General features: G+C 42.5%; 2 protein-coding genes across 2 annotated transcripts; one reads left to right on the top strand and one right to left on the bottom strand.

Annotated features, from left to right (window-relative positions):
- Nucleotides 1-31: 31 nt before the first annotated feature.
- pcnx4 (pecanex 4) lies at nt 32-18,155 on the top strand. The gene is made up of 11 exons (XM_054796631.1): nt 32-170; nt 682-1,470; nt 1,545-1,724; nt 2,997-3,538; nt 3,626-3,726; nt 3,945-4,067; nt 8,703-9,063; nt 10,258-10,361; nt 13,131-14,236; nt 14,307-14,493; nt 14,560-18,155. Exons 2-11 carry the CDS (start codon nt 773-775, stop codon nt 14,809-14,811), a joined length of 3,654 nt encoding a protein of 1,217 aa, XP_054652606.1. The 5' UTR covers nt 32-170; nt 682-772; the 3' UTR covers nt 14,812-18,155.
- dhrs7 (dehydrogenase/reductase (SDR family) member 7) lies at nt 15,149-24,256 on the bottom strand. Its single transcript, XM_054796632.1, has 7 exons — nt 23,997-24,256; nt 23,501-23,653; nt 21,941-22,047; nt 21,336-21,575; nt 19,701-19,823; nt 19,407-19,622; nt 15,149-18,825 (listed from the first exon to the last, which is right to left on the bottom strand). Exons 1-7 carry the CDS (start codon nt 24,124-24,126, stop codon nt 18,784-18,786), a joined length of 1,011 nt encoding a protein of 336 aa, XP_054652607.1. The 5' UTR covers nt 24,127-24,256; the 3' UTR covers nt 15,149-18,783.
- Nucleotides 24,257-25,030: the final 774 nt, after the last annotated feature.

The following is a 25,030-nucleotide window of genomic DNA, read 5'->3' as shown; positions in this document are numbered from 1 at the left end:
GTACTACCTTCGCCTTCACTGTCATTGGCTACAGTCGGTGTGTGCATCATGTCTATGTTGCTCGCTTTCAGAGCATTCGGCTAGCAGCTAATGCTTTTTTTGTCGACATTATTATTTGTTCCGTCAAACTTCTCAGAATGTCGCTTCGGTGCAAGATTTCACGTATACCGGTAAGATTACACCACACCAGCGATAGTGTAACTCGGAGAATTACCGCAATTTATGTCAGTAACAACAAGCTAACGGTCTGGCTTTCCTGGAGGCTGGCTGCTATTGCTAACAATATAGCTAGCAAAAGTGACACTGGAAAAAAGACCAGAGAAGCCAGAAACAGTTAGTTTTGATTTTGTTTTTATGCGAGGGGTCTCTAAATACTGTACCAAGGTTAGTAACTTCAAAAGCACACGTTATCTCATTTTTAGTCCACCGCTGCTTGTGTTTTCTTGGCAACTCGGCTGTTGCTATACAGATTAGACCACAGGGAAGTGACAGTCACTTCCTTTGTCTCTTAAATGCTATCAAGGTGCAAAATGAACTCACATAAATGAATTAATCTCAGAAGACGTGTTTAATTTGTGTTACAATTAGGTAATGTGTTAAGTAATAGTCACATTTTCTCACATAAACACAGACAAATGTTGTCATATGATAGTGACCAACGCATCTCAAATTTGTCCTTAGTCGAAAGTGTGATTCCTCACACCTTCACATGGAGATGCTGGCTGGAAACCCCACTTCAGCTTTGTGGAGATGACCTGCCACCCATTTGGGAATGGTCAGAATGGGGCCAGATGTGCCCCTTCTCAATGAATACAAGCAGGAGTTCTTCTGGAAGCGCTTCCCCCAGACAGTGTTGGGGGGTCCACGCTTCAAGTTGGGCTACTGTGCTCCGCCATACGTCTACGTCAATCAGGCCGTCCTCTTCTTGACACCATGGCTCTTCGGCGGCGTGGGGACACTCCTCTGCCAGTTGCAGCTGCTTCAGGCGCTCCATGCTGCACTGCTGTCCGGCGTGCTGATGTTTGGGGCGGCAGCAGGCGTCCAAGCTGTTGCCTTGTATGCCGGACGACGGAGCGGCACAGTGGAGAGGCTTGGTGCGCCCAACATCCTAGTTGATGAAGAGGAAGTGGAATTCACTCACTGCGTCAGCCCAGAGACAGTCCGATTCATTGCCCCCGGGAAGAGATTTGGGCTGAATGTGGTGTTGCATACGGTACTGGCAGGGCTGCTTTGTGGTTTTGGGACGTGGTACGTGCTCCTTGGCAGACTGACCGCTCTCTATGGCAGCATAGGTGTGTCCTTGGTAGTTTTTGTTCTCAGTTGGGTGACTCTGTGTATAGCAGAGTATTCCCTTGTTGTAAATACAGCCACAGAGACTGCTACTTTCCAGGCACAAGACACTTATGAGATTACCCCACTCACCCGACCCCTCTACGTTTTCATCTTCATTGTTGTGGACTTGACAGACAGGTAAATAACCTTAACAGTCATTCATTCATCGCTTAATTCCACTGGTGACATTTGTTGTACATTCTTGTTTTTAGGTTCTCAGGTCCAGTTCCTGAGCTCCAGCTTGCCAGCCAAATTCTTCATGTGATTTTCCTCTTCCTACCTCTGCTGTGGGCACTGGGAATACTACCTCCTCTGGACGCCTTGTTTCTGTGGGGCATGGAGCAGGTGCTTGTGTTCGGATTAGGCGGCTCTCCCATGTCCACCAACCTAAGGTCTATTAAAATGATACTTACTATTAATGCAGTGATGTGCAAAAGTCTTAGGACACCACTCAAAATCACACAAGGCCATTTGTACAGTGCTGGGTTCCACTTCACACCCAATGTCCGGCACAGTTGGCTAGTGTGAGTGCCCCGATCCACACTCAGGCTTGGTACACCTCCGTCTTCTAGCATGATTGTAAGAGGTGGGCCAGGGCCCAGTACGGTTGGTCGTACACATGCGTAACGTAGTGGAGTCATAGAATGACTGCAATGCAATCACTCCTTGCCACTTCTTAAAGGTATCTGTCACATTTAATACATTTAAATCATGCTGGTTATCCTAATTAGGATTGCAGGGGTATGCTGGAGCCTATCCCAGCTGACTTTGGGCGAGAGGCGGGGTACACCCTGGACTGGTCGCCAGCCAATCGTAGGGCACATATAGACAAACAACCATTCACACTCACATTCATACCTATGGACAATTTAGAGTCGCCGATTCACCTAACATGCATGTTTTTTGGAATGTGGGAGGAAACCAGAGTACCCAGAGAAAACCCACGCACGCATGGGGAGAACATGCAAACTCCATTCGACTCGTACCCAGGTCTTCCCGATCTCCTGACTGTGTGGCCAACATGCTAACCACTCGTCCACCGTGCGGCCCATACTTGGCCAACAGCTCCTTTTTTATTGGCCCTCGACATATAAAAAAAAAAAAAAAAAAAAAAAATCAGATATATTATTAGACATTACACTAATTTGCAACAAAGCTAATATGTGGATGTTTTGTTCAGTTTTGTTCAGTTTGACATATATTGACTTGCCTTGGATTGGTTGTAACATCCTTAATGTACTAAATGTATCAAAAGTGGGCCCCCAGCAGCCTTCAATTTTTCTGTATGCGGCCCCTGGTGAAAAAAGTTTGGGGACCAATGTTATAAATAAATTAATTAATTAAATAAATAAATAGGAATGCTCAATGTAATCCACAAAGTCAAGACTCAGAGCATGCGATCGCTCCTTCTGTATTTTATCAATGATAACCTCCACCCTGCACAATACAAATAAACAGAATGAGGAGAAATAAGACTGGACGTAATCCACAAAGTCAGGGAAACTGAGTAAATCAATACCCCTGAGCAATATTGGAGGACTGCCTCTGATGACTGCACAGAAGGTTTCTGCACAGTACTACTATCTCCCATCTGTCATATTTTAGTCGTCGCAATAGGGGCTTTTGCCTTTCTGACTCTGTGTGTGTACTTGCCTTCCTTGCAGGCTGCTGTTGATGTTTGCCGTGTCTGCTTGTGTCACTGTGTGCAATTACTTCATCCCATCAACACTGGGAGTTGTCCTCTTCTCCACGGCGACGGGATTCCTGCTGAGCTTGGACCTCAGCCAGGTTGGCACACTCTGCCATGGTTCCAGGACCGAGTGTAATGACTGTGGGTTACGCAGAGCGGGGTCTCCACCACCTCCTCTTTCCAACACCTTTGGTTGGAATCTCGGCTGCATGGAGGTGTTGTTATATCTGAGCCTGCTACTGGCAGCGCTGGCTGAAGCAGGCCTGTTGCATCATTTCCACGCTTCAGCTCAGTCCCAGAGTTTGCTTAAGGGACCCCAGGCTCCTGTCAGCTACCTCCTCCTGCTCCTCTTCTCCTTCTGCTGGGTTCTCCGAGAGATCCAGGGGGCCTACATATTCGGTGGGTTATTCCTCAATCCGCTATACCCGAAAGGCATGTCCAGTGTGCAGACTTTGAAGCAGAGGAACAGAGGATTATTTATTGCTGCAGCCATCAGAAGAGTCCTTCTTTACCTTGGTGAGAAGTCTATTGTTTTCCAGAGTACAAGTACAAGTGTTGACAACATCATTTTGTGTGTGACCCGTTATTGTTGTGTGTTCACAGTGTCTCCATTTGCATTGATTGCTTTCCTGTCTATGGATGAATCTTTGCAGCAGCTCAACGGGGTTCCTCTCAGTGTGGGGTTCACACGAGCCTTCAGAGTGGTAGGCACACAAAAGCTTTTCGTTTGTCTGAAACAAAAACAAGATTTATTTGTATCAACTTTTTGCAGATTTATAATTGATTGTTCAACGATTGGTTGTTCAAAGGGAAACTAATTATTTGCGATTGTTATGGCTGCTTTTTTCCACATGCAAGAAAATGCTTTATTTCTTAAGTACTTGTCTGGTCAGTACAGTGTTTGCTCTTTGTTTCTGTGCAGGCATGGCAGAGCTCAGAAGATGCTTTACTACAAATGGTTGTGATCATCATTGTGCGTCTCGCAGCTGGAAACAACACACTGCCTGGGTGGGACAAGCTGGGCACAGGAGTTCAGCTTCTCCTGGTGAAGTGTCTCCATTTTTCCTCCTTTTATAAATGCTAATATTTTGAAATAATTAAACGATAAATAGTGTGATATGGTTTGGTATAGTTTATTTGTTTCAGACTTGCTTAGCAAGGTGCTTTTAAGGAACATCACATTTCCACCATTCAACAAGATGCCAAGCTCAGTAGTAGGACACAGATTTCCGCTACATTTAATTGATCATGGCAGTGCGCCATGGCAAAATAATGCATGTGTGACCAGATACGCGGCACGTTTTGTGTTGACTTTCACTTTGTTTCTTATTATCGGGAGAATGAACAATAGCCTGTAAAATGTGTAGTCAATTGACAACAGCTTGTCACATGCTTTGTCACTACTAATCTATGCCTGTGTATGTGATCAATCTCATTCGACTTTCTGCCATTTTGGCTGAATCTAGCTAGCTCATTTTTGTCCCACGAGCAAGTAGCTATTACATTGATGGGAAACATCAATCATCCATCATCATGACAACTTACTTTTTTAAAGTGTCACTTAACAATCTTGCTTTCTTGTTATCATTATAATATATTTTTTTTTATAATACTAAAAGTCCTAGGGGAAACCCTGGGACAGACATACTTAACAGGATTATGCACTAAATACAACAAAAAACCTGGAGATACATGACTAAAGAAGAGTACATAAAACCATTAGGGGTATACCGATCCGATACTGATATCTGCTATCGGGCCGGTAACAGCAAAAAGATATATCGGTTATATCGGTCTGCATCTAAAATCTCTGATTTTGGCACTCTGATACAAGCAGACGAGTCTGGACTCCGCCCCAGCTTGTTTATCCAGCAGTGGTCAGCTAGAACCCACGTAATCACAACAGCGTATGCTAACTGTGTTAAGCATGGAGTAGAAGTGATGTTGGCCGTGTGTATTTTTCATTCAAGTCCGAAAAGGAGTACGCTTGTCATGTACAACTCTTCTGTGGTGGCACAGCACTAGGGAAGTTTAATACGACCAAACTCATCACACATTTGAAGAAGGATTTTCGCAACATCCACTGCTGATGACACATTTGCAAAGTGAACTCCCATGAGACAACAAGAATATAGCTATATTAGCTATAACAGAAAAGTTGACCAGCTCCTGTTGGTGGTGAGCAAAGCCTCTTAATTGAGCACCTAACTATATTATGCCTAGCCGCCACTACAATGTGGATAAAACTATACCCCAGATTCTTAAAGAAGTAAATAGGTGTGTTTTTTTCTCTTACCTACTGTTGCTGATTATTGTACAATCACTTGATCAAACCGTTTCTAATATTGCGCAATTCAAAATAAACTGTTAATATGTGACTGATATCAGTATTGGCCAATATTCAAGGCTGCAATATCGGTATTAGATCGGAAATTGAAAAAGTTGTATCGGGACACACCGACAAATTTTGTTGCGGATTTGGATAAAGGTGCGCGTGTGAAACCCCCTGACTGTTAATCATCCATTTTTTGTGTGCCGCTTATCCTCATTAGGGTCATGGCCAGATGACTTGCGTGAGTGGTGTATCTCCAATTCACAAACACGTCTCTATTCCCTTCGTCATTGGAACGACACTTCCTCATTGTCACTAGACGACTGCGAGATGCATTCACGGACACTGACATCAAAATGTTGTTTTTATTATGCGTTCGGTCTAAAGCAGGGGTCTCAAACTCAATTTCAATGGGGGCCAGTGGAGGTAGGGTCTGGGTGAGGCTGGGCCGCATCAAGTATTGGGAGTAGGGCTGGGAATCTCAGGGTACCTCACGATACGATACGATACAATTCACAATACATCCATGTGATAACACCACTGTCAGTTCAGTGTTGGTGTTTACTTGCCCCTGTAAGTATGTAAGTAACACTGAGCTCACCCGGATGTTGCGGGCTGCAGTTACACTATTCTTTGATGTCCAGTCGCGGGTCGCAAGATACGATTTGGTAGGCCGCAAATGGCCCGTGGGCCGTGAGTTTTAGACCCCTGCTCTAAATATTTTTATCACTCACTTTGTAACTCTGAATGTGGAAGTAATATTTGATACATTTAAGTATGCTTGGAAATCCCACAAAATCCAAAAAAACAAGTGACGTGGTGTCTTTGACCCCAAGCCCTCATTGCTCATACTGTAATAACACGGTTAAAGAGTCCCTGACATGATTCACTTCATGATTCACAAACTTTGCTTAAATGCTATATGTTGTTTGTTATGTTCTACATTGTTCAATTTTTGAAAGTGAATGGAAATTCGCCTTATATAAATTACATAATAAATTAAATTTATAGTATGTGTGTGTGTGTGTGTGTGTGTGTGTGTGTGTGTATATGTATGTATGTGTATACATATGTATGTATATATACACATACACGCACGCACACACACATTATATATACACTGCTCAAAAAAATTAAAGGAACACTTTGAAAACACATCAGATCTAAACTGGGGGAAAAATTATCTTGAATATCTTTCCTGATAATAAGTGGGTGATGTATTAGTAACAAAATGATGCCACATAATTTGATAGAAATGAAAATGATCACCCTATAGAGGGGGGAAATCAAAGACACCACAAAAATGAAAGTGAAAAAATGATGCAGCAGACTGGTCCATTTTGCTAAAATGTCATTGTAGCAACTCAAAATGATTCTCAATAGTTTGTGTGGCCCCCACGTGCTTGTACGCATGCCTGACAACGTCGGGGCATGCTCCTAATGACACTACGGATGGTGTCCTGGGGGATCTCCTCCCAGATCTGGACCAGGGCATCACTGCGGTACCTGGACGCATGGAGGAGATTCCAGGTGACAGGTAGTTACTCCAGGAGAGCTGGACAGGGCCATAGAAGATCCTTCAACCCTCAGCAGGATCGGTATCTGCTCCTTTGTGCAAGGAGGAACAGGATGAGCACTGCCAGAGCCCTACAAAATGACCTCCAGCAGGCCACTGGTGTGAATGTTTCTGACCAAACAATCAGAAACAGTTTCCATGAGGGTGGCCTGAGGGCCCGACGTCCTGTAGTGGGCCCTGTGCTCACTGCCCAACACCGTAGAGCTCGATTGCCATTTGCCATAGACCACCAGAATTGGCACCTACACCACTGGTGCCCTGTGCTATTCACTGATGAGAGCAAGTTCAACCTGAGCACATGCGACAGACGTGAAAGGTTCTGGAGATGCCGTGGAGAACGTTATGCTGCCTGCAACATCATTCAGCATGACCGGTTTGGTGGTGGGTCAGTGATGGTCTGGGGAGGCATATCCCTGGAAGGACGCACAGACCTCTACAGGTTAGATAATGGCACCCTGACTACTATTAGGTATCGGGATAAAATCCTTGGACCCATTGTCAGAACCTACGCTGGTGCAGTGAGACCTGGGTTCCTCCTGGTCCACGACAATGCCCGACCTCATGTGGTTAGGCATGTGTACAAGCACGTGGGGGCCACACAAACACACAAACTACTGAGAATCATTTTGAGTTGCTACAATGACATTTTAGCAAAATGGACCAGTCTGCTGCATAATTTTTTCACTTTCATTTTTGGGGTGTCTTTGATTTCCCCCCTCTATAGGGTGATCATTTTCATTTATATCAAATTATGTGGCATCATTTTGTTACTAATACATCACCCATATATATATATATATACACACACACACACACACACACCTCAGCTAAAGGAGACTAAACAAACAAGCTTCTCAAGGTAGATCATCAACTTGGTTCAATATGTTTTTATCAGATTATTAGGCTGCTGGATAGTATCTGAGTGATACTGTAAGTTTTTCTTTTCCAAAAGAGGAAAGTTTAATCAAGTGCAGAGAACAAGAGAGAGGTGGACGCCCACCTCGAGCTCTGTTCTTTGCAGTCATCATTTCACTGATGACTGCTATGATGGAATACCTTTACAAGAAGGATTTGGCTTGAAAGTACGGTATAAAAGCATTTTGAAAAAGGGTGCTATTCCGCCGGTACACAGGAGGAAAAAAAAGACAAGAAGAACAACCAGTATGTCAAAATTGCCACAGAACAGAGTAAGTCACGTCTTAAATGACATTGAGGCATTGAGAGCGCGATGCTGACACGCTGCGCGCGAGTGTGTGGTGAGCCTAGTCACTAGTGGGCTAGTAGCTAGCCGCTGTGGTGTGGCAAGGTGTCAATACATCAGTAACGTAGTTAGATCGGCATAAAAATAATAACAATGTCGCTTTAGCTTGGTTAAAATGCACGTCACATTATGTGTAAATGGAGCGTTGTTGGCACTTTTTGGAGTTTTTTTCCGACGGCTTTGTAGGCTGAATAAGTGTTTCCCATTACATTCATTCTTAGCCGCATCTTTTTAGCTGTTTTTATATCTTTAGAAGAAAAGAGAAATAAAAAAAGTGCAGTTTTCCTTTTAAGATAAGTATGTAGCATTGAATGTGCCTGGTAAGATAAAAGTATAGTACGGTATGCCCTGCTTTGGTTAATGTTCACTGTGGGTGTGTAGACAGAACAGCGGTCAGTTGACTTTTATATATTAATTTGCAGGCCCGAAGTATGCTTGAATGAATGCAGCTAGTAAAAAGAAGGAATTATAGAAAATAGACCCCGTCAGTGATGGTGTGTTTCCTCCTTAGGTTGGCCTACTGATGGATAGACTGACCCAGTTTCTGGCCAAGTTAAAGTTCACCCTCACTGTGTTGGTGACGTCTTGGACCGAGAAGAAGCAGCGCCGGCAGTCAGCTGGAACTCTCCTGGCTCTGAACGCCTCCCTCTGCCCGCTGCTGTTGGCCGTGGTGACCCTATCTGCCCTGCTCTCTGCACCCCTGCTGCCCCTCTTCACCCTGCCCGTCTTTCTGGTCGGGTTCCCCAGGCCTCAGCGCAGTTGGCCAGGACCTGTAGGTACTGCCTGTCCTTGCCCAGACTCCATCTTCTACCAGCAAATGAGCGGGAGTCTGGCTTCTGCCCTCAGGACGGCCTTTGCAAGAGGGTCTCTTGGTCAGTTATGCATGCCACATATTGTCATTTGTTAAAAACATTTATGCAGGTAATAATTTCCATTTTTGTCATTGGCATTTGCTGAGTGAGTGCACCATTTTCATTAGAATTGTTCATACAGTTTACTCCTGCAATTAGACGAGAATTAGAAGTTATTATGTTAAGTATATTTTAACAATCACTAACTTTCTCAGAATTGAGTACTCAGGATAATATAATAGTAATTGTACTCAAATGAACATGGACTTAATCATGATAAACATTTGAACTGGCAGGCTTGTTGATTCAAAACACACACAAGCCATATGATTAGCTAAACCTACATAATGTAATGAGATCTAATACAAGGGTTGCGTCATTTGTATATGCAGCTCTACCAAACAATTTTATTTATTAAAAGTTATTACTATCATTATTGTTCACAACAATAAGGATACAATGAGATTGTCCTTCACAATTGAGTGTTATCCTTCATGGCAGATCTTTATCTGTTGGCTCTCATGAGATTATAATGAAGTCTAGTGTGTATAAAAGCAAATTTTACTTTTGTGGTTTTACCTAATGCCATTTTAAGTGTTTCTGATTCTTCACAATCACTAGTTTGTAGAGCTTAGATAACTTTAAAGCTTACTTTTTATTATGCGCTTTCACTTGTGCTGTCTTGGAGGGACTATTGACTGGGAAGTGTTTTCAGTCCTCAGTCAGAAGGGTGCAGAAGAAAAAGGAGAATCATTCAAAATGAATTGATTATTTATAAAAATGACTGATGTCACAGCAGGCCATGTAGTCATATCATGTATAATTCAATACAAGTGCTTGTGTGTTTGATGATTACAGTCCAGTGATGCCAGTCTGAAGTGTTCTCTCTCTTTGCTATCACTGGAGGCTGTGTAGCAGTAAGGCAGTAAAGGGGTCTCATCCTCGTGTCACTTCCCATCATGGCATTCTGAGATGTCGCCACGGGACATGACATTATGCCTGAGCCAAGCAACCACTAGTCGACTTAAAACAAAAGCCTTTTTCTCCCCAAAGATGAACACTCACAACCTTGACAATAGGAATCCTAGGGCAAGCAAGGAGAGATGTTATATTTAGATCTCTGTAGGGGGCAAGCACCATGAGTAGTGCTGTCCTAGTACGGTTTAGGTTCCTTTCTTTTCTTCACATATTAATGAATGTTTTTCCCTCATGCAGGTTCTTTAGCTCCTGGTTCTCACTTTCTTGGGCGATTCCAAGACCGCATGGTTTGGATCATGATTCTGGAGAGGGGATATGGCTACTGCACTGTCAACATTAAGGTACACTTTCTGCCTGTTTGAGAGTCAGCACAGTCCTTCATACAGTAAGGGCACAGTGACAAAATCAATGTGTAGACTTTGTGCTTTGTTTTAAGAGACTTAATTAAAAAAAAACTGTCATTTATCATTTACGTACTATAGCCATTTTATGCACAGTACTGTAAATGTTCCAAGTAATGCCTCTATTCAGTAAATTGCAGTGTCTGTTAGTCTCCGGGTGTGTGGTCTTTAAAAAAAAGGGGGGGCTGTAAAAAGCATTGGCATTAACAGCTGTGGCTATAGGAAACCTCCTGATGTAGTTTTTTGTTAACCCCACAAGACATTATTAACTACATTAGAAGTATCATGAATGGTCATCATCGAGCAGCTACTTTATGACCTTAAAAACACTGGCAACCTGCACTGCTCAGCTGTTGGTGTGAAACTCGTGTGTCACACTGCCATACAGTTATTTACAATGAACTTATCACTTACTGTTAATGCTGGCTGAGTAGTTAGCTCCTGACCTGTATTACAACATTTGTTCTGTTGCTGATGTTTTGTGCAATATACTTGTTAACAAATGACCATGGTGTCATTTCAAGGGGTCAAAGAGAGCTTTGTTTTCCTTTCCACTTTCTCATACACCCCAAACCAGTAAAGTAAAAAAAATAAAGTTGTTATATGTAACAATTATATGTAACAATTATGAGTTTTCCCTATCATCTGCTTCCAATCAACCCCCTATCTATCATCTTGCTGGTTTGTACATAAACGGCCAAGGTATTATTTGAGCACTGTGACTTTGACATTGCGAATATGACAATTTTTTAATATTTGTAGTTCATATTGTACATATTCTTTTTCCTTCATTGCCAATGATGCTGGCTTACCCACCCGTGTGCTTGATATCTGGTGAGAAATTAGCAAACAGAAAATGTAACAAGGAAAGACATTTTCAAAACAAGCAATCAGCTTTTTCTGAAAATTACCCAACTACACATGGGCATAAGGGAGCGATTTCGGAACTACTACGGAGCAAACATACTTTCAAGAAGTGGATGAAGTCTCCAAACTGAACTACAGCTGCTAGCAGGTGGACAAAGCCATCCACAGATGGAAAATACATAAAAGAATTGTTCATAAAAATACCACAGCGTTCGGCCTGTCACGATAACAAATTTTGCTGGTCGAATGAAAATTAAATGAAACAACATAAATGAAACAAACAAAAAAAGATAAAAAAAAACACTAAATGAAAATGAAATGGACTCTGCTAAGAAAAAAAACACTCCAATAAAACCACACACCCACGCAGTTACAGTATGTAGTGTATTGTTTGACTAATGTAGGGGGTTGTTTTATTAATAGGTTTTATTAATAGGTTGTTTATCAGCTGATCAAGACCACAGGCTATAAAAGCCGAAATCTGCTCAAAATTGTCATTTTCTTGTCAGGCATTCACACTGTCATGCCCTCCTGATGGCTAAAGCTAAGAAGCTTTCTCTTTTTGAACGTGGTCGGATTGTCGAGCTGCATAAGCAAGGCCTCTCGCAGCGTGCCATTGCTGCTGAGGTTGGATGCAGTAAGACACTCATTCAAAATTTTTTTGAAAGATCCTGAGCATTATGGAACAAAAAAGTCAAGTGGTAGACCCAAAAAAATCACACCTGCGCTGAGCCGGAGGATCCAATTGACTGTCCATCAAGACACAGGACGGTCTTCCACCAAAATTAAGGCCCTTATTGGTGCCGACTGCAGCGCAATAACCATCAGATGGCATCTGTGGGAAAAGGGTAAAAAACAAAAAACTAATTCAAAGACCTCGTCTCCTTCAATGCCACAAAACTGCCTGTTTAGACTTTGCCAGGGAGCATCAAACATGGGACATTGAACGGTGGAAAAAAGTTTTATTCTCTGATGAGAAAAAATGTAACCTTGACAGCCCAGATGGCTTCCAACGTTACTGGCATGACAAGGAGATCCCACCTGAGATGTTTTCTACTTGGCACAGTGGAGGGGGGTCCATTATGGTCTGGGGTTCATTCAGTGGAACACTGGAGCACTGGTGCAGGGTCGTCAAACAGCGTAGATGCTTATGTGCAGATGTTGCAGAGGGCATCCCTCACGACTGAGGGCCCTCGTCTGTGTGGTAACAGCTGGGTTTTTCAACAGGACAACGCTGCAGTTCACAATGCTTGCTTGACTGCTTCAGGGAGAATAACTTCACTCTTTTGGACCATCCTGCATGTTCCCCTGATTTAAATCCCACAGAGAACATTTTGGGATGGATGGCAAGGGAAGTTTATAAAAATGGCAATCCGTTCCAGACAGTTGATGCCCTTCGTGAAGCCATCCTCACCACTTGGAGCAATGTTCCCATTAGCCTCCTGGAAACACTCGCATCAAGCATGCACAAACCAATTTTTGAAGTGATTAACAAGAACGGTGGAGCTACTCATTACTGAGTCCTACTGAGAACATTTTTTGTTCTGGTATGAAGAGTTTTTTTGTTATTTTTTGAGTGATGGTCTTAAACTTTTGATCAGCTGATAAACAGCCTATTTCAGTTTGTTGTTTTCAAAAAATTTCTTTTTCAAAGTGCTTTTTGTCTCACTCCCCCTTCTTGCTTTTGCATATTGTAGCTCTACTTAAAACCTCATTAAGATCCAAATGTGCAAAATGCAAATACTAGCAATTTTTCAACTGGTCTTAAGATTTTGATCAGGTCTGTGTATATATAGATATAACTTTTGGACCTGACTGCAGATGCATGTCATTTTCCCAAAGGGTTTGGAGCTACAGGAAACATCTTGCCACACTGTAGAAGCACGGCGTGTGGATGAGGTTTTCGAGGCTGCTTTCGAGCACCCAGAGCGGCTTGGTTTGACACAGGGTTTTAACCTACACTGGGCAAACGCTCTCACACCTTGTGCAGCACTGGCTGTCCGGGTCTACTCGGATGCCCGGAATGTCCTCTCGGGCATCATAGACTCTCACGACAACTTGAGGAAGCTTCAGGACGACTTTCTGAAAGCCCTGGTATGGTTGCTTCTGCGGTATTGCGTTAAGAAGCATAAAGGGTCTCTGTGGAGCTGTGACGAGGCAACTGGAATCGGAGGCAGAAAGTCACAGTCCTCCCAGCGAGTGCAGACTACATGCAACCAGCTGCCTGATGCCATCGTGGTAGAGTCCAAAGTGTCTTCCCTCAGGTTCAGACAGGACAGCTCCAGCTTGACATCCTTTGGTGATTGGTCAGATGAGGATGATCTATTTGGACCTCAACCAACCAGGCGGACAGTGGCCTTAGTGACGGCAGAGGCACAATCTGGACACACGGTGCTGCAGACAGGAGCGTCTCTTCCAGGATCTGTAGAGATGGACGGTCTTTTCGAAAATATGGCCCTCTCTGCCCTGCAGCCTTTACAGCCTCTAGGACTTGGTGTCGGAATGCCAGTGGTTGATAAAGGTCGCAACCCAGAGGTTTTCAAAGAGAGTCCTGGCTCTCTCCGACAGCTCAACTTCAGCTGCCCCCAGTCAGAGGTGTTCAACCTGCCGACAGGATGGAGGACGGCACCGTTGCTGCCGAGTCGGCTGCTGCAGCTCAGGCCTTTATTCCCAGAGGACTGGTTCAGGTTTGCCTTGAGCCAGTTTGGGCCCGTTGTGCAGAACGAGACCTCAGAGGACATGACAAAAGCTCTGAAGGAAGACGAAACCTTGAAAGACCTTCACGCTCAGGTTGCAATTTCATGTCTGGTGTCACTTGGCGCAGAGTCCGTCTTCACCAGTCCCAGTTACATCTATAGGCTCTACTGTGGAGATGTGCCATGGACAGAGGGACTCGAGTGGCTCTCCTCCAGTAAAGAACTGTATCAGCTCGCACTTAGGGCTTTCAGGTAAAATCCAACTAATTGTTGTGAATTCTCGTCAAGGATTGATGACGTCACTGCCTTATCTATTGTTTAGGTTTAGCTTCAAGCTGCTGTTTGATCAAGCAAGCCTTGGGCCCATGGAGTCTCCTGAGGAGATGTTCAGTGCCTTGGAGGAATATGAGAAGGACTGGTACATAGGATTGGTGTCCGAGAAAGGCTGGCATGACAGTGTCCTTCAGGAGAAGCCGTTCCTCTTTTCTTTAGGACATGACCTCTCTATGGTAAACACACATTTTCAATATGCCATCAAACATCAGGTTCGTATTAATGAGTCTTCTGGTCCACAGGGTACCTACACAGGGCGAGTCCTGTCCTTGCAGGAACAGCTGGTGCAGGTGGGTCGACTGAATGGCGAGGGGGTGCGAGGCCAGTGGGCAAACCTGTCTTGGGAGCTCCTATATGCCACCAATGACGATGAGGAGCGCTACAGCATCCAGGCTCACCCCTTTATGTTAAGGAACCTAACTGTCCAGGCAGCAGATCCACCTCTGGGGTACCCCATTTACTCTTCTGCGCCCCTTCACTTCCCCTGCCTCTGACTGCAGAGGGAATCGCACTTTTCACTTCACAGGGTTTCGTGTTTTTAAGAAACCTGTGAGAAACTTAAAGCAAAACTGCAAAACTTTTTCATTTTGCCCATCATCCCCAATGCTTATGTGAGACATGAACACGTCTCTTTTTGTGCGTTCTAAATAGGGATGTCCGATAATATTGGCCACTGATAATTATTGGCCCGATATTGGCATTAAAATGTGATATCGGCCAACATCGATATCATTTTTTTCCACTACAATGAAAGCCAATATAGAGCTTTTAGCAACAACGTCACAGAATGGCAACATTCCTGAATGCCTGTAAGTAAGAAGTAACTCTTTATTTAGCAAGCAGAGTAACAGAGCTCACAACGAACTTACCAGCTCCTTAGAAATCGCGGGGGGTTACCAGTCCACATCCCGTTCTTACTCATGGTGTCTTTAAAGAAAGAGCTAAAAACAACATCACACAGCAACGTAATAGGTAGATAACAACAGACAAGACACTACTAACGAATAATGCTGACTAATCAACAACTATGTGAACTCGAAACATGTAACTTAGCAGTTACTTTCATAAAGCGCCCTTCTACAAAGAAATGTAAGTTAATGCTTCTTGTTTATACATTCACACACGCACTAATATACTTAGAAAACAGGTAGGCACCAAAAACAATGTATTTGATCTTCTCAGATGGCTAAGATAAGAACTTTATTGATCCCACACAGTAGTAATTCACATGACATCAGCTTTAGAGCACAAAGTAGTGCCGAAAAAACATACACAGTGTAGTTTTAATGCAATAAAATAAAAACATGAAAATAATAATCAGCAAATTCATGTATTTGATACTACCCCATTAACTAAATATAAATTAAATCTTTCCAAAAATAACATAAGTCAAGGCACAAGAAACACAAATGTATGCTTATATAAAATATACATGAAAAATACATTATACTCAGAGATGGGTGGAGTAGCCAACAAACAACTGTACTCATTTAAGAGTATTGTTACTTTAGAACAATGTTACTCAAGAACAAGATATGTGATGTTACACATATCGGTATCGGTTGATATCGGAATTGGAAATTGAGAGTTGGACAATATCGTCAAAAAAGCCAATATTGGACATCCCTGGTCTAAAGATATCAAAACAGCAAAAAAAGATGCAGCTAAGAATGCATGTAATGGGAATCACCTACTATTCCTATAAAAGCCTTCTTAAAAAAAAACAAAAACTAAAAAGCGCCAAAACGCTACATTTACGTGTTATGTGGCGTGCATATTAACCAAGCTACGACGACATTGTTGTTATTATCATTAACGTTGTTACGCTGAAGAGCTACTTTATTGGCACATAGAAGCTGACATATAGCGACTAGCTTCACCCCACGCTCACAATGCCTCAGGCCACTACCGAAAGGTAACGCTACATATTGGAGCTGGCGCTACTGTTGCTGTGTTTTTGTTTTTGGAAGTTAATGCTAGGTGTAGGCGTTCATTTCTATGTTGCTATATGAAATCAATGAGGCCAGGAAGGTAGTATAGGGAAGTATTGGTAATACCTAAAAAGGACCAAAATACAGCAAAATACTGTAAGTATTACATTTTACAATGGATGTGCCCGTTACTACATGGTTACAGCATGGATATAAAACCATAAAACCATGGTGGATGTTTTTGGAGGTGTTTTAAAAGCGGTCTTTGTAGGCGGCACAGGTGTGTCCCATTATGTGCGGTTATGGGCTGCCTGTATTACCTGTTTTTAGAATGCCCAGAAGACAGAACTGTGTGTTCATGTCTTACAAAGATTGTGGATGATGCCAAAAAATAAAGGAAAACTGCACTTTTTTTTTTTTTTTAAGACCGTAGGGATCTTTTCGGTGGAATATTGGAACATTTTTTGTTTTTAATAATTGGAGTTATCATGGTGCTTTAGTACGTACAACAGAGGAAGGAGCAAAAATACAATCAAGCTACAAGATTCCCATTTTAAGTGGGAACATGAACAGTCATATCTTAGTTCATTGGGGAATACATTCAACAGAAGCACATTGAGTGTTGGGTTTTTTTTGCTATAAACATGCTCACCTGCCATTTGAGGTCAGACTTGGCGAATACCTATGTTTTTAATGGCCACAGTGTTTTTTATTATGCCCCTCCCAGTCTGCTAAAAAAGGGACACAAAATGCATTTACTTAGTTAAGATATCAAGGATGTGCCTTGGGTATGTATCGTTGTAAGCGTTTAGTGCTATTGTTTTGTTTACACTTCACTTGTTTACAACTTGAAAATAATACTTCAACAAATGTGACCATAGTCTTGTACATATGGTTCATTTTTATATGTCTACCTGTATATACTTAGAATAAAATAGCTTGTAAGAAGATGGCTTGGTTTACATTTCACCTAACAGGCTGTGTGCTTTTTAAAGGTCACCTGTTGTACAAAATTGACTTTTTAATGACGTTATAATGGTAATGTGTGTTTGAGAAACAAATATGAGCAAAATCTATCATCTCCCTCATTTGTTTGCTCCACTTTGGAAAGGAGAGGCCCGCAAACCGTCTGTTTTGAATTTCTGGGTTTCCATGACATCAAATGAAATCCACCTTTGACCCGCCCCAGTGTATATGCGCACTATTTCACAGAGGACAAAGGAATAAAAAAGGGGAGGAAAAAATGGCTTCACTGCACATCTTAAAATAAAACCTGGAGCTCTACCAGCTATCCGTCAGTCAGGTACAGACATGGGAGCTGTAAATTTGATCAGTTTTTCTTCAGCGAATAGGCTAACCTAGCATGATGTTGCTGTTAAAATGTGACTGTAATGTTATCACTTTAGCTCACATAACTATGCTAGTGTACATTTGTGTCCTCCTGTCCCACTCCTTAAAGGGACTATACGCAACTCGCTCCAAATAGGCTGTACATCCAGCTAACATTAGCAGCCACGTGGCTATTATTTGCTTTCGGCAAACATAACTAATGCGTTACGGTTTACATAAAGCAGGAAGAGAAGGGATTTTTCAAATGTTTGCACCCTCTCGGCAGCTGGAAGAGCTTACTGCATATAGTCCTTTTAATGTTATGTTGTTGTATATGATAGGACATCTATTATGTTGGATAAGTGCAGTGTTAGTTAGCGGTCTCCACGATGTTGATAAAATATTTCATCGGCCTGCATTAAAATCTCCAAAATTGGCACTCCGTTACAAGAACTTGATTCCAGCAGCGGCCAAAGAAAGCCCTCGTGATCCCAACAACAGTGTGTGCTAATGTGTTCAGCAAGGAGTAGGAGTGATGTCGGCCATGTTGCATAATATTTGGTTAAAGTCCGAAAACGACCCTGCAGAACTTAGCTTGCTCAAGTTTACCGTGGTGGCACGGAACCGGGGACCAACCTCATGACGCATTTGAAGTCAGTCGGGAAACTCCCGTGGGAGTTGTTGGGTTTAAAATGTTGGGTTTAAAATGCTTAATTTTAAATGCTACATTGTGGATCAAATTATACCCCAGACACATAACAAAGTCAATGAGGCAGTTTTTCCTCATACCTACTCTTGCTGACTATTATCAGAATGTGTGATTCATGCGGATGTTGGCCGATATTGAAGGCTTCAATATTGGTATCGTATCAGGAGTGAAAAAGTTGTATCAGGACAACCCTAGTTACAGTGCATATCTAAAAAGCAGATAAAATGTACAATAGCACTTCTTGGAGCCACGCACTTTGTTTGAGACCAGCGTGGACAAACAACTCATTAGCATTAAAGTTACAGACACAATCGAGCGTGCTCCCAGTAATGTTTACTAAAAGTGCTATGTTTACTGTTATGCTACATTTTGGGCAACACACTTTAAATACACTCATGTGGGACCTCTTATTTACAATTGATGAAAAATACTATATTATTGGACGCTTAAGATTAGTCCTCAAAATTTTGCAAGAGAAGTCATTAGAAAGCAACGTTTCATGAGGTCTTGGGCTTGGTGAAGTATGCAGAGTCTGCATCCTGCAAAAAGAAAAAAATAGATATGAGCACTGATTTTTCAACAGCAAAAAAGGATAAGTACTTTTGTGATGCTTCCTACAATAAGCTCAAACATGACCTTTCTGCACAGCCCCTAGCTATTACTGCCGAGCAGAGGCAACAAGACACACTGGTCAGTCAGTCAGCACTGGGGAGCGGAGGGTTCAATGTCAATGTCACATTCTGACCACATCCTTTAACAGAATTAACAAGGCCAGTAGCAGCTGAGGTAGCAGCTGAGGTCCTCCAGGTGACGGCTCTGGTTCGTGCTTTCCACATTCAAATAATTTCTCTTCACGTTGTGAAAAATCCTCCAATTATGGTTGTGATAATACAAGGTCAACCGCACATATTGCAACAGTGCACAGTAGCGGCACACGGAAACAGACTCTCCATCTGACTGACTGACTGACTGAGGCATATACGTCGGAACACCAAGGAAAAGCAAAACAGCTCTCGCTCCTCTTTTGTATCAAGGCGTTCATGACAAGAGAATAAGGTCAAAAACGTGTAAAACAGTCCATGGTAGCTCGGTTTAAAACAAATCCTTCCTGTGTACCTACCACTCCAGTTTTGAAATTCTGCACTCTTTTCTTGCTCAGGATATTTGTTATGAACCAGGCCAGTGTGGGGGTGTACTGCCAAATGTAGTAAAATGCCAGGAACGGCTGCTGTGCAATCCACATTTCCTTGACACCATTGGCAATTCCTGCCAGAATTAAAGAAGCACAGCGACTTGTGGGCATCTTGTGTGCCTGGCTACAAGCTGAAGTCAAAGGCTGTGGAAATTATAGCAGTTAGTAGAATCAAACATCAAGAAAAACTCAATTAAAATTCATATGCTCACAAATAATCACCTTGTGCAGGTCTTCTGTGAAAGCATTTTGTACGATTAATGACTGCACAGGCCCTGGACACACTGTGCTGATGAGTATGTTGGGGTAGTCATACAGCTCCGTCCGAAGGGAATTGAAAAAGCCCTGAAGAATCGGCGATAGATAACAGGTACTCAACTGCTTATTATTGACATTATTAAACAGTAATTGCAGTTAAACCATCCATATTTTTCTGCCTATCAGAGGTCGGGTCACGGAGGCAGCAGCCTAAGCAGGGAAGCCCAGACTTCTCCCTCTCTCTGGCTACTTCGTCCAACTCCTCCTGGTGGTTCCCGAGGCATTCCCAGGGCAGTTGAGAGACAGTCTTTCCAACGTGTCCTGGGTCTTCCCCGAGGCCTCCTCCCGGTCAGAGGTGCCCTGAACACCTCCCCGAGGGAGGCGTCTGGGAGGCATCCTGACCAGATACCCGAGCCACCTCATCTGGCTCCTCTAAATGTGGAGGAGCATCAGTTCTACTCAAAGTTTCTCCCTGATGACAGTGCATCTCACCTTATCTCTCAGGGAGAGCCCAGCCACCCTACGGAGAAAACTCATTTTGGCTGCTTGTACCTGCAATTTTGTCCTTTCAGTCACTACCCAAAGCTCATGAGCATAGGTGAGGGTAGGAACGTAGATCGACCGGTAAATTGAGAGCTTTGCCTTTTCGGCTCAGCTCCCTCACACAACAGACCGATGCAGAGTCTGCATCACTGCAGACGCCGCTCCAATCCACCTGCCGATCTCATGTTCCATCCTTCCCTCACTCTTGAACAAGGCCCCGAGGTATTTAAACTCGTTGGGGCAGGATCTCATCCCCATCCCGGAGATGGCACTCCACCCTTTTCCAGGCGAGAACCATGGACTGGCACTTGGAATATTTAATATTAAATATTTGATATAATATCAAATATTTGCCAGTGGATTGTCTTTACACAACTGCAGACACTCCACACACTTAATTTGTGGAAATGTTTGTCTGCTTGAGCTGTGCTACACAAGTGCGAGCTCTTTGAGTGCGAGGACAGAGTATAAGACAGTATCTTTTTCTGAAAAAGTCTGGAGAGTCTGAAAAACGGGTCGTCTAACATTTGCGGTCGAAAGAATTTATATGGAAACTAACAAGTGGTGACAAAGCCAATCAGAGCTTTTCTTCCTGTCACTCACACACACACGAGGGACTTGAAGAGAGATAGCTACGACAGAGACCCACTCGAAGAAAGTGTCTAGAAGTTTGGGCAAGTTAGCAAACAGGAGGAGTGAAGATGAACAGGAAAATATCTGATGTTGTCTTTTAAAAAAATTCCCAAAGATGGGCCTTAAAAAAACCAACAGGGTTATCTTACAATAATCAGGTCAATAGAGTAAGCATTACATTGGTTGAAATGTGAGCTCTATTGTGAGATGTCTACTCAGGTTTGCTCTTGCTGCACGGCTGAAAGACCATGCTGATAAGTCTTTTACTAAGTGAGTATTATTTTACTTTTGACTAAGCAAAGCAAAGATCTCGGGGGTTAATTCATCACTCTAAAGTGGATGAGACACCCTGCAACTAATTAAGGCACGGCGTCCATTAAAGCAGAAGCTATATTTAAGGATGTTCGTTGGTGCAAATGTCACCTGCAGAGCATGCTTGCTGGCAGCGTATCCGGTCGCCAAGGGTCCCCCGGCGAGGCCCAACAGGCTGCTGATGGTGACGATGCTGCCGGTGCCACGCTGCGTCATGTGAGGAAGCACCTGCTTGGTGAGGGAAAGGGTCCCGATGAAGTTGAGCTCCATCAAGGCCTGGTACACGTCCACATTGGCATCCAAGAACAAAGAGCGCTGGCTTCGGCCCCCATTGTTTATCAGGATGTCAATCTGGAAGATGAGTTGTACTGATTTAGTAGTTGAAAACAAGTCAGTGGGTAATCAGTAGCTAAAAGTCTACCCTATTTACTTCTGTCATCTTAGGTTCACTGGAGACTCAAAATGAGTGAGTGTGAATGCTCGTTTTTGATTGACTGTCAACCAGTCCAGGGTATACACCCAAAGTCAGGTGGGATTGGCTCCAGCTCACCCGTGGCCCTAAAATGGATGGATGGATGGAAAAAGTTCGACTCTGGAATAAATTATTTAAGTTATAATGAATTCCTATGGAAAAACGTGTCATTGTGTACGACTTTGGAGGTTCCGCCAAGTGTGCTTATTTCAATGAAAAGAAATGGTGCTACAGTATTACATACCCGTCCAAAGTGTTGAATTACACCTTTGGTTTTTGCTTCATGGGTAGTCCTCTCCAACAAATCCAGCGGAAGGACGAGAATATCCTCATCCTTGAGACTGGAACACTCTGAAGATATACAAATAATAAATACTGTATTTCCCATTAAATAAGAAAAGAATGCATGAGATCCAACATACAGTGGCAAGAAAAAGAACCTTTTGGAATTTCATGGTTTTCTAAATACATTTCTCATAAAATGTGATCTGATCTTCATCTATGCCGGGGGTCTTGAACTCCACCTACCTTGGGGTAACTACAGGTACAGTGTGGGCCACAAGTATTACACAAAAAAAAAGGTTAATAATTCATAACACGTTAAACATGTTTCTTCAGAACAGGCACCTGTCAATGCTTCCTCTTACACAGTGTCACTGGGAGTCCTTCTGGCTTCCCAGGATGCCTTGTACCACTTGTTTTTAGGGATGTCCCGATCCACATTTTTGGCTTCTGATCCGATCCGATTTTTTTATAGTCTTGCCAAGCCTATCCGGTATCGATTGTTTTTTTTGTTTTAGTAATAATAATAATAATAACAATAATCTTTTGTTACAAACATGAATTTGTGGAATTGAATAAGGTTATGACAATAGCTCTTCAAAGCTTTTAAAATAATGCAACCGAAGTATTGCTGAATTTACTTTTATTGTTACACAGCATGACCAACAACATTGTTTGGCTTTTGGAACAAACCTCTGTGAGTCAGGTCCCTAATCCAATAAAAGATCCAATAAAAGATGGGCGTGCAAAATACTTTTAGGGTAGGAGTATTGTGGAACAAAAAAGTCAAGTGGTACAAAAAAAAAAATCACACCTGCGCTGACCCGGAGGATCCGATTGGCTGTCCATCAAGACACAGGCCGGCCTTCGACCCAAATTAAGGCCCTTACTGGTGCCGACTGCCGCGCAATAACCATGAGACGGCATCTGCGGGAAAAGGGTTTAAAAAAACAAAAAAGGAATTCAAAGACCTCGTCTCCTTCAACGCCACAAAACTGCCCGTTTAGACTTTGCCAGGGAGCATCAAACATGGGACATTGAAAAAAAAAGCAGTTCTTCTAGGAAGAATAGGCTAAACTTCCTTAATGTGCAGGTCTGAGCCACAGCTACAAGAAGTGGCTGGTTGAGGTTATTGCTGCAAAGGGGGGCGGCCAACCAGTTATTAATTCTAAGGGTTGACACGCTTTCTCCACAAGCACTTTGAGGGTTTTTTTGTTCACAACAAAGACATGAAAAATCTAAGAAATGCTGAGGTGTTGTTTTATCCTTTGATAAGTTTGACTTTAAAACCCTTTAAAAGAACATCAAATCACATTTTATGAAAAATGTATTCAGAAAACCATGACATTCCAAAAGGTTTACATACTTTTTCTTGCCATTGTAACTACAGAAAGCTCCAGGCAACCTTCTGGCCCATCACGAGTCACAGGGAGATGCGACATGAGCACACAAAACACACGTCATCTTGATGTTGCATGTGGTCGATGATACAAACACATAAGCCTCGTAAACGACGTCTTACCCAAGCATTGACGTTTCACCCTCTTCAGCTCATCCTCACGGCGTGCAGACAGAACGAGGCGGGAGCCGCATCGTGCCAGCTGGTAGGCCAGCTCTTCCCCAATTCCACTGGAGGCTCCTGTCACCCACACCACCTGCCCTTTCAGCTTGGCCTCTGACGATTAGGTGCAAAACACTCTTAACTGTTCACAAGTTGACACCAAACGCCACGCGTCTCCATTAAATGTAAGTACTCATATTATTAGATGACTGTATTTACTTGCAATTCAATCACATAAAGTCAATACTCTATTTTAATGTGAAAATACACATTGAACACTACACGCACCATACGCAATAACAATCACCATAAAGGGTCATTACACTCAATCATATAAGTATACTTTGTTAAACATTGAGCAACACTTCCAAAAGTTAAAATGCTCAAATGATTAAAATGTTAGAGTTTTATATCAAATGTCAGTAGTAGTACGTAGTAAGTAGTAAGTAGTGCTTACCTGGTTTGCGTCCCACCAGACTTGCCCACAGCAGCGTAAAATCAGCATCGGCGAAGAAGAAAAGCAGGAAGTGAATTAATCCATAGAGTATTATTAAGTAGTACAGCGCGGATGCAATTAAGACATACATAGCTACAAATGTATAAGAACAAGTGGAACATGCGCATGCACGTATATCTAACTCTGGTACCCTGAGTATCACTCAAACTACCAAACTAAGATGGCAGTTTAAACAGGAAGAAAATTAATGTGAGAGGACGTTGAGTCACTTCCGGGGACGGATTTTCACCTTAATGCAGTTTGAAGACAACGATGAAGACATTAGAACACTACAGTAAATATATATACTTACAAAGATTATTTACATATAGATAATGATATTTTACTGTTACTGTTGTTAAATTGTATATTTATTTTCTGTAGTATTTCATATAGGCTATGTTCCTGAACTAAAGGGAATATGATATATTATGTTATACAGTACATAACAATAGTGTCAGTAATATAGTATTTATTATTTTGGCGGTAGCTTGCGGTGGCGGAGGTACAATTCTTACAATTCTAATGTATACTGTATAAACTATAATACTGTCATACAAATCCATCTCCATTATCTATACAATACAATCTTCATAAGGGTCACAGGTGAGCTGGAACCCACCCCAACTGACTTTGGGTCAGAGGCGGGGTACACCCTGCACACGTCACCAGTCAATCACACGAAGAACATGCAAACTCTACCCTTGTCTGTGTGGCTGACATGACACAGTCCACACCACAATCCACGCTAAACATGTACAAATACTTAATACAATTACTGTTATATACATTGTTTTCTCATCCCTCAGTCACTCACTTAAATCGTATGTCCCTCTACTCCACCAAAGTGCATCCAGGTGGCTCATTTTTATCAGCCCACAGTACACTGTAGAAATAAAATTAGTAAAAAAAAAAAAATTGCAAAAATGGAAAAAAATAGGGAAAAAAGTACAATGTTAAGAAAAGAAGTGAAATCTTGATACCAATAACTAAGA

Source organism: Dunckerocampus dactyliophorus, chromosome 13 (genome assembly GCF_027744805.1).
Source record: "Dunckerocampus dactyliophorus isolate RoL2022-P2 chromosome 13, RoL_Ddac_1.1, whole genome shotgun sequence".
In the NCBI taxonomy this organism is placed as follows: domain Eukaryota; kingdom Metazoa; phylum Chordata; class Actinopteri; order Syngnathiformes; family Syngnathidae; genus Dunckerocampus; species Dunckerocampus dactyliophorus.
The sequence above is the reverse complement of the archived record's forward strand: the minus strand, read 5'-3'. Positions and strand labels throughout refer to the sequence as shown.

Bases quoted from the DNA above. Each gene is read 5' to 3' on its own strand.
- pcnx4 (XM_054796631.1), top strand. From the start codon at position 773: ATGGTCAGAATGGGGCCAGATGTGCCCCTTCTCAATGAATACAAGCAG. The intron at 1,725-2,996 runs GTCTATTAAAAT...CCTTCCTTGCAG, and splicing joins CCCATGTCCACCAACCTAAG to GCTGCTGTTGATGTTTGCCG. The intron at 3,727-3,944 runs GTAGGCACACAA...GTTTCTGTGCAG, and splicing joins TCACACGAGCCTTCAGAGTG to GCATGGCAGAGCTCAGAAGA.
- dhrs7 (XM_054796632.1), bottom strand. From the start codon at position 24,126: ATGTATGTCTTAATTGCATCCGCGCTGTACTACTTAATAATACTCTAT. The intron at 21,576-21,940 runs GTATGTAATACT...CTCATCTTCCAG, and splicing joins TAATTCAACACTTTGGACGG to ATTGACATCCTGATAAACAA. The intron at 19,623-19,700 runs GTGATTATTTGT...TAATTTCCACAG, and splicing joins TCACAGAAGACCTGCACAAG to CCTTTGACTTCAGCTTGTAG.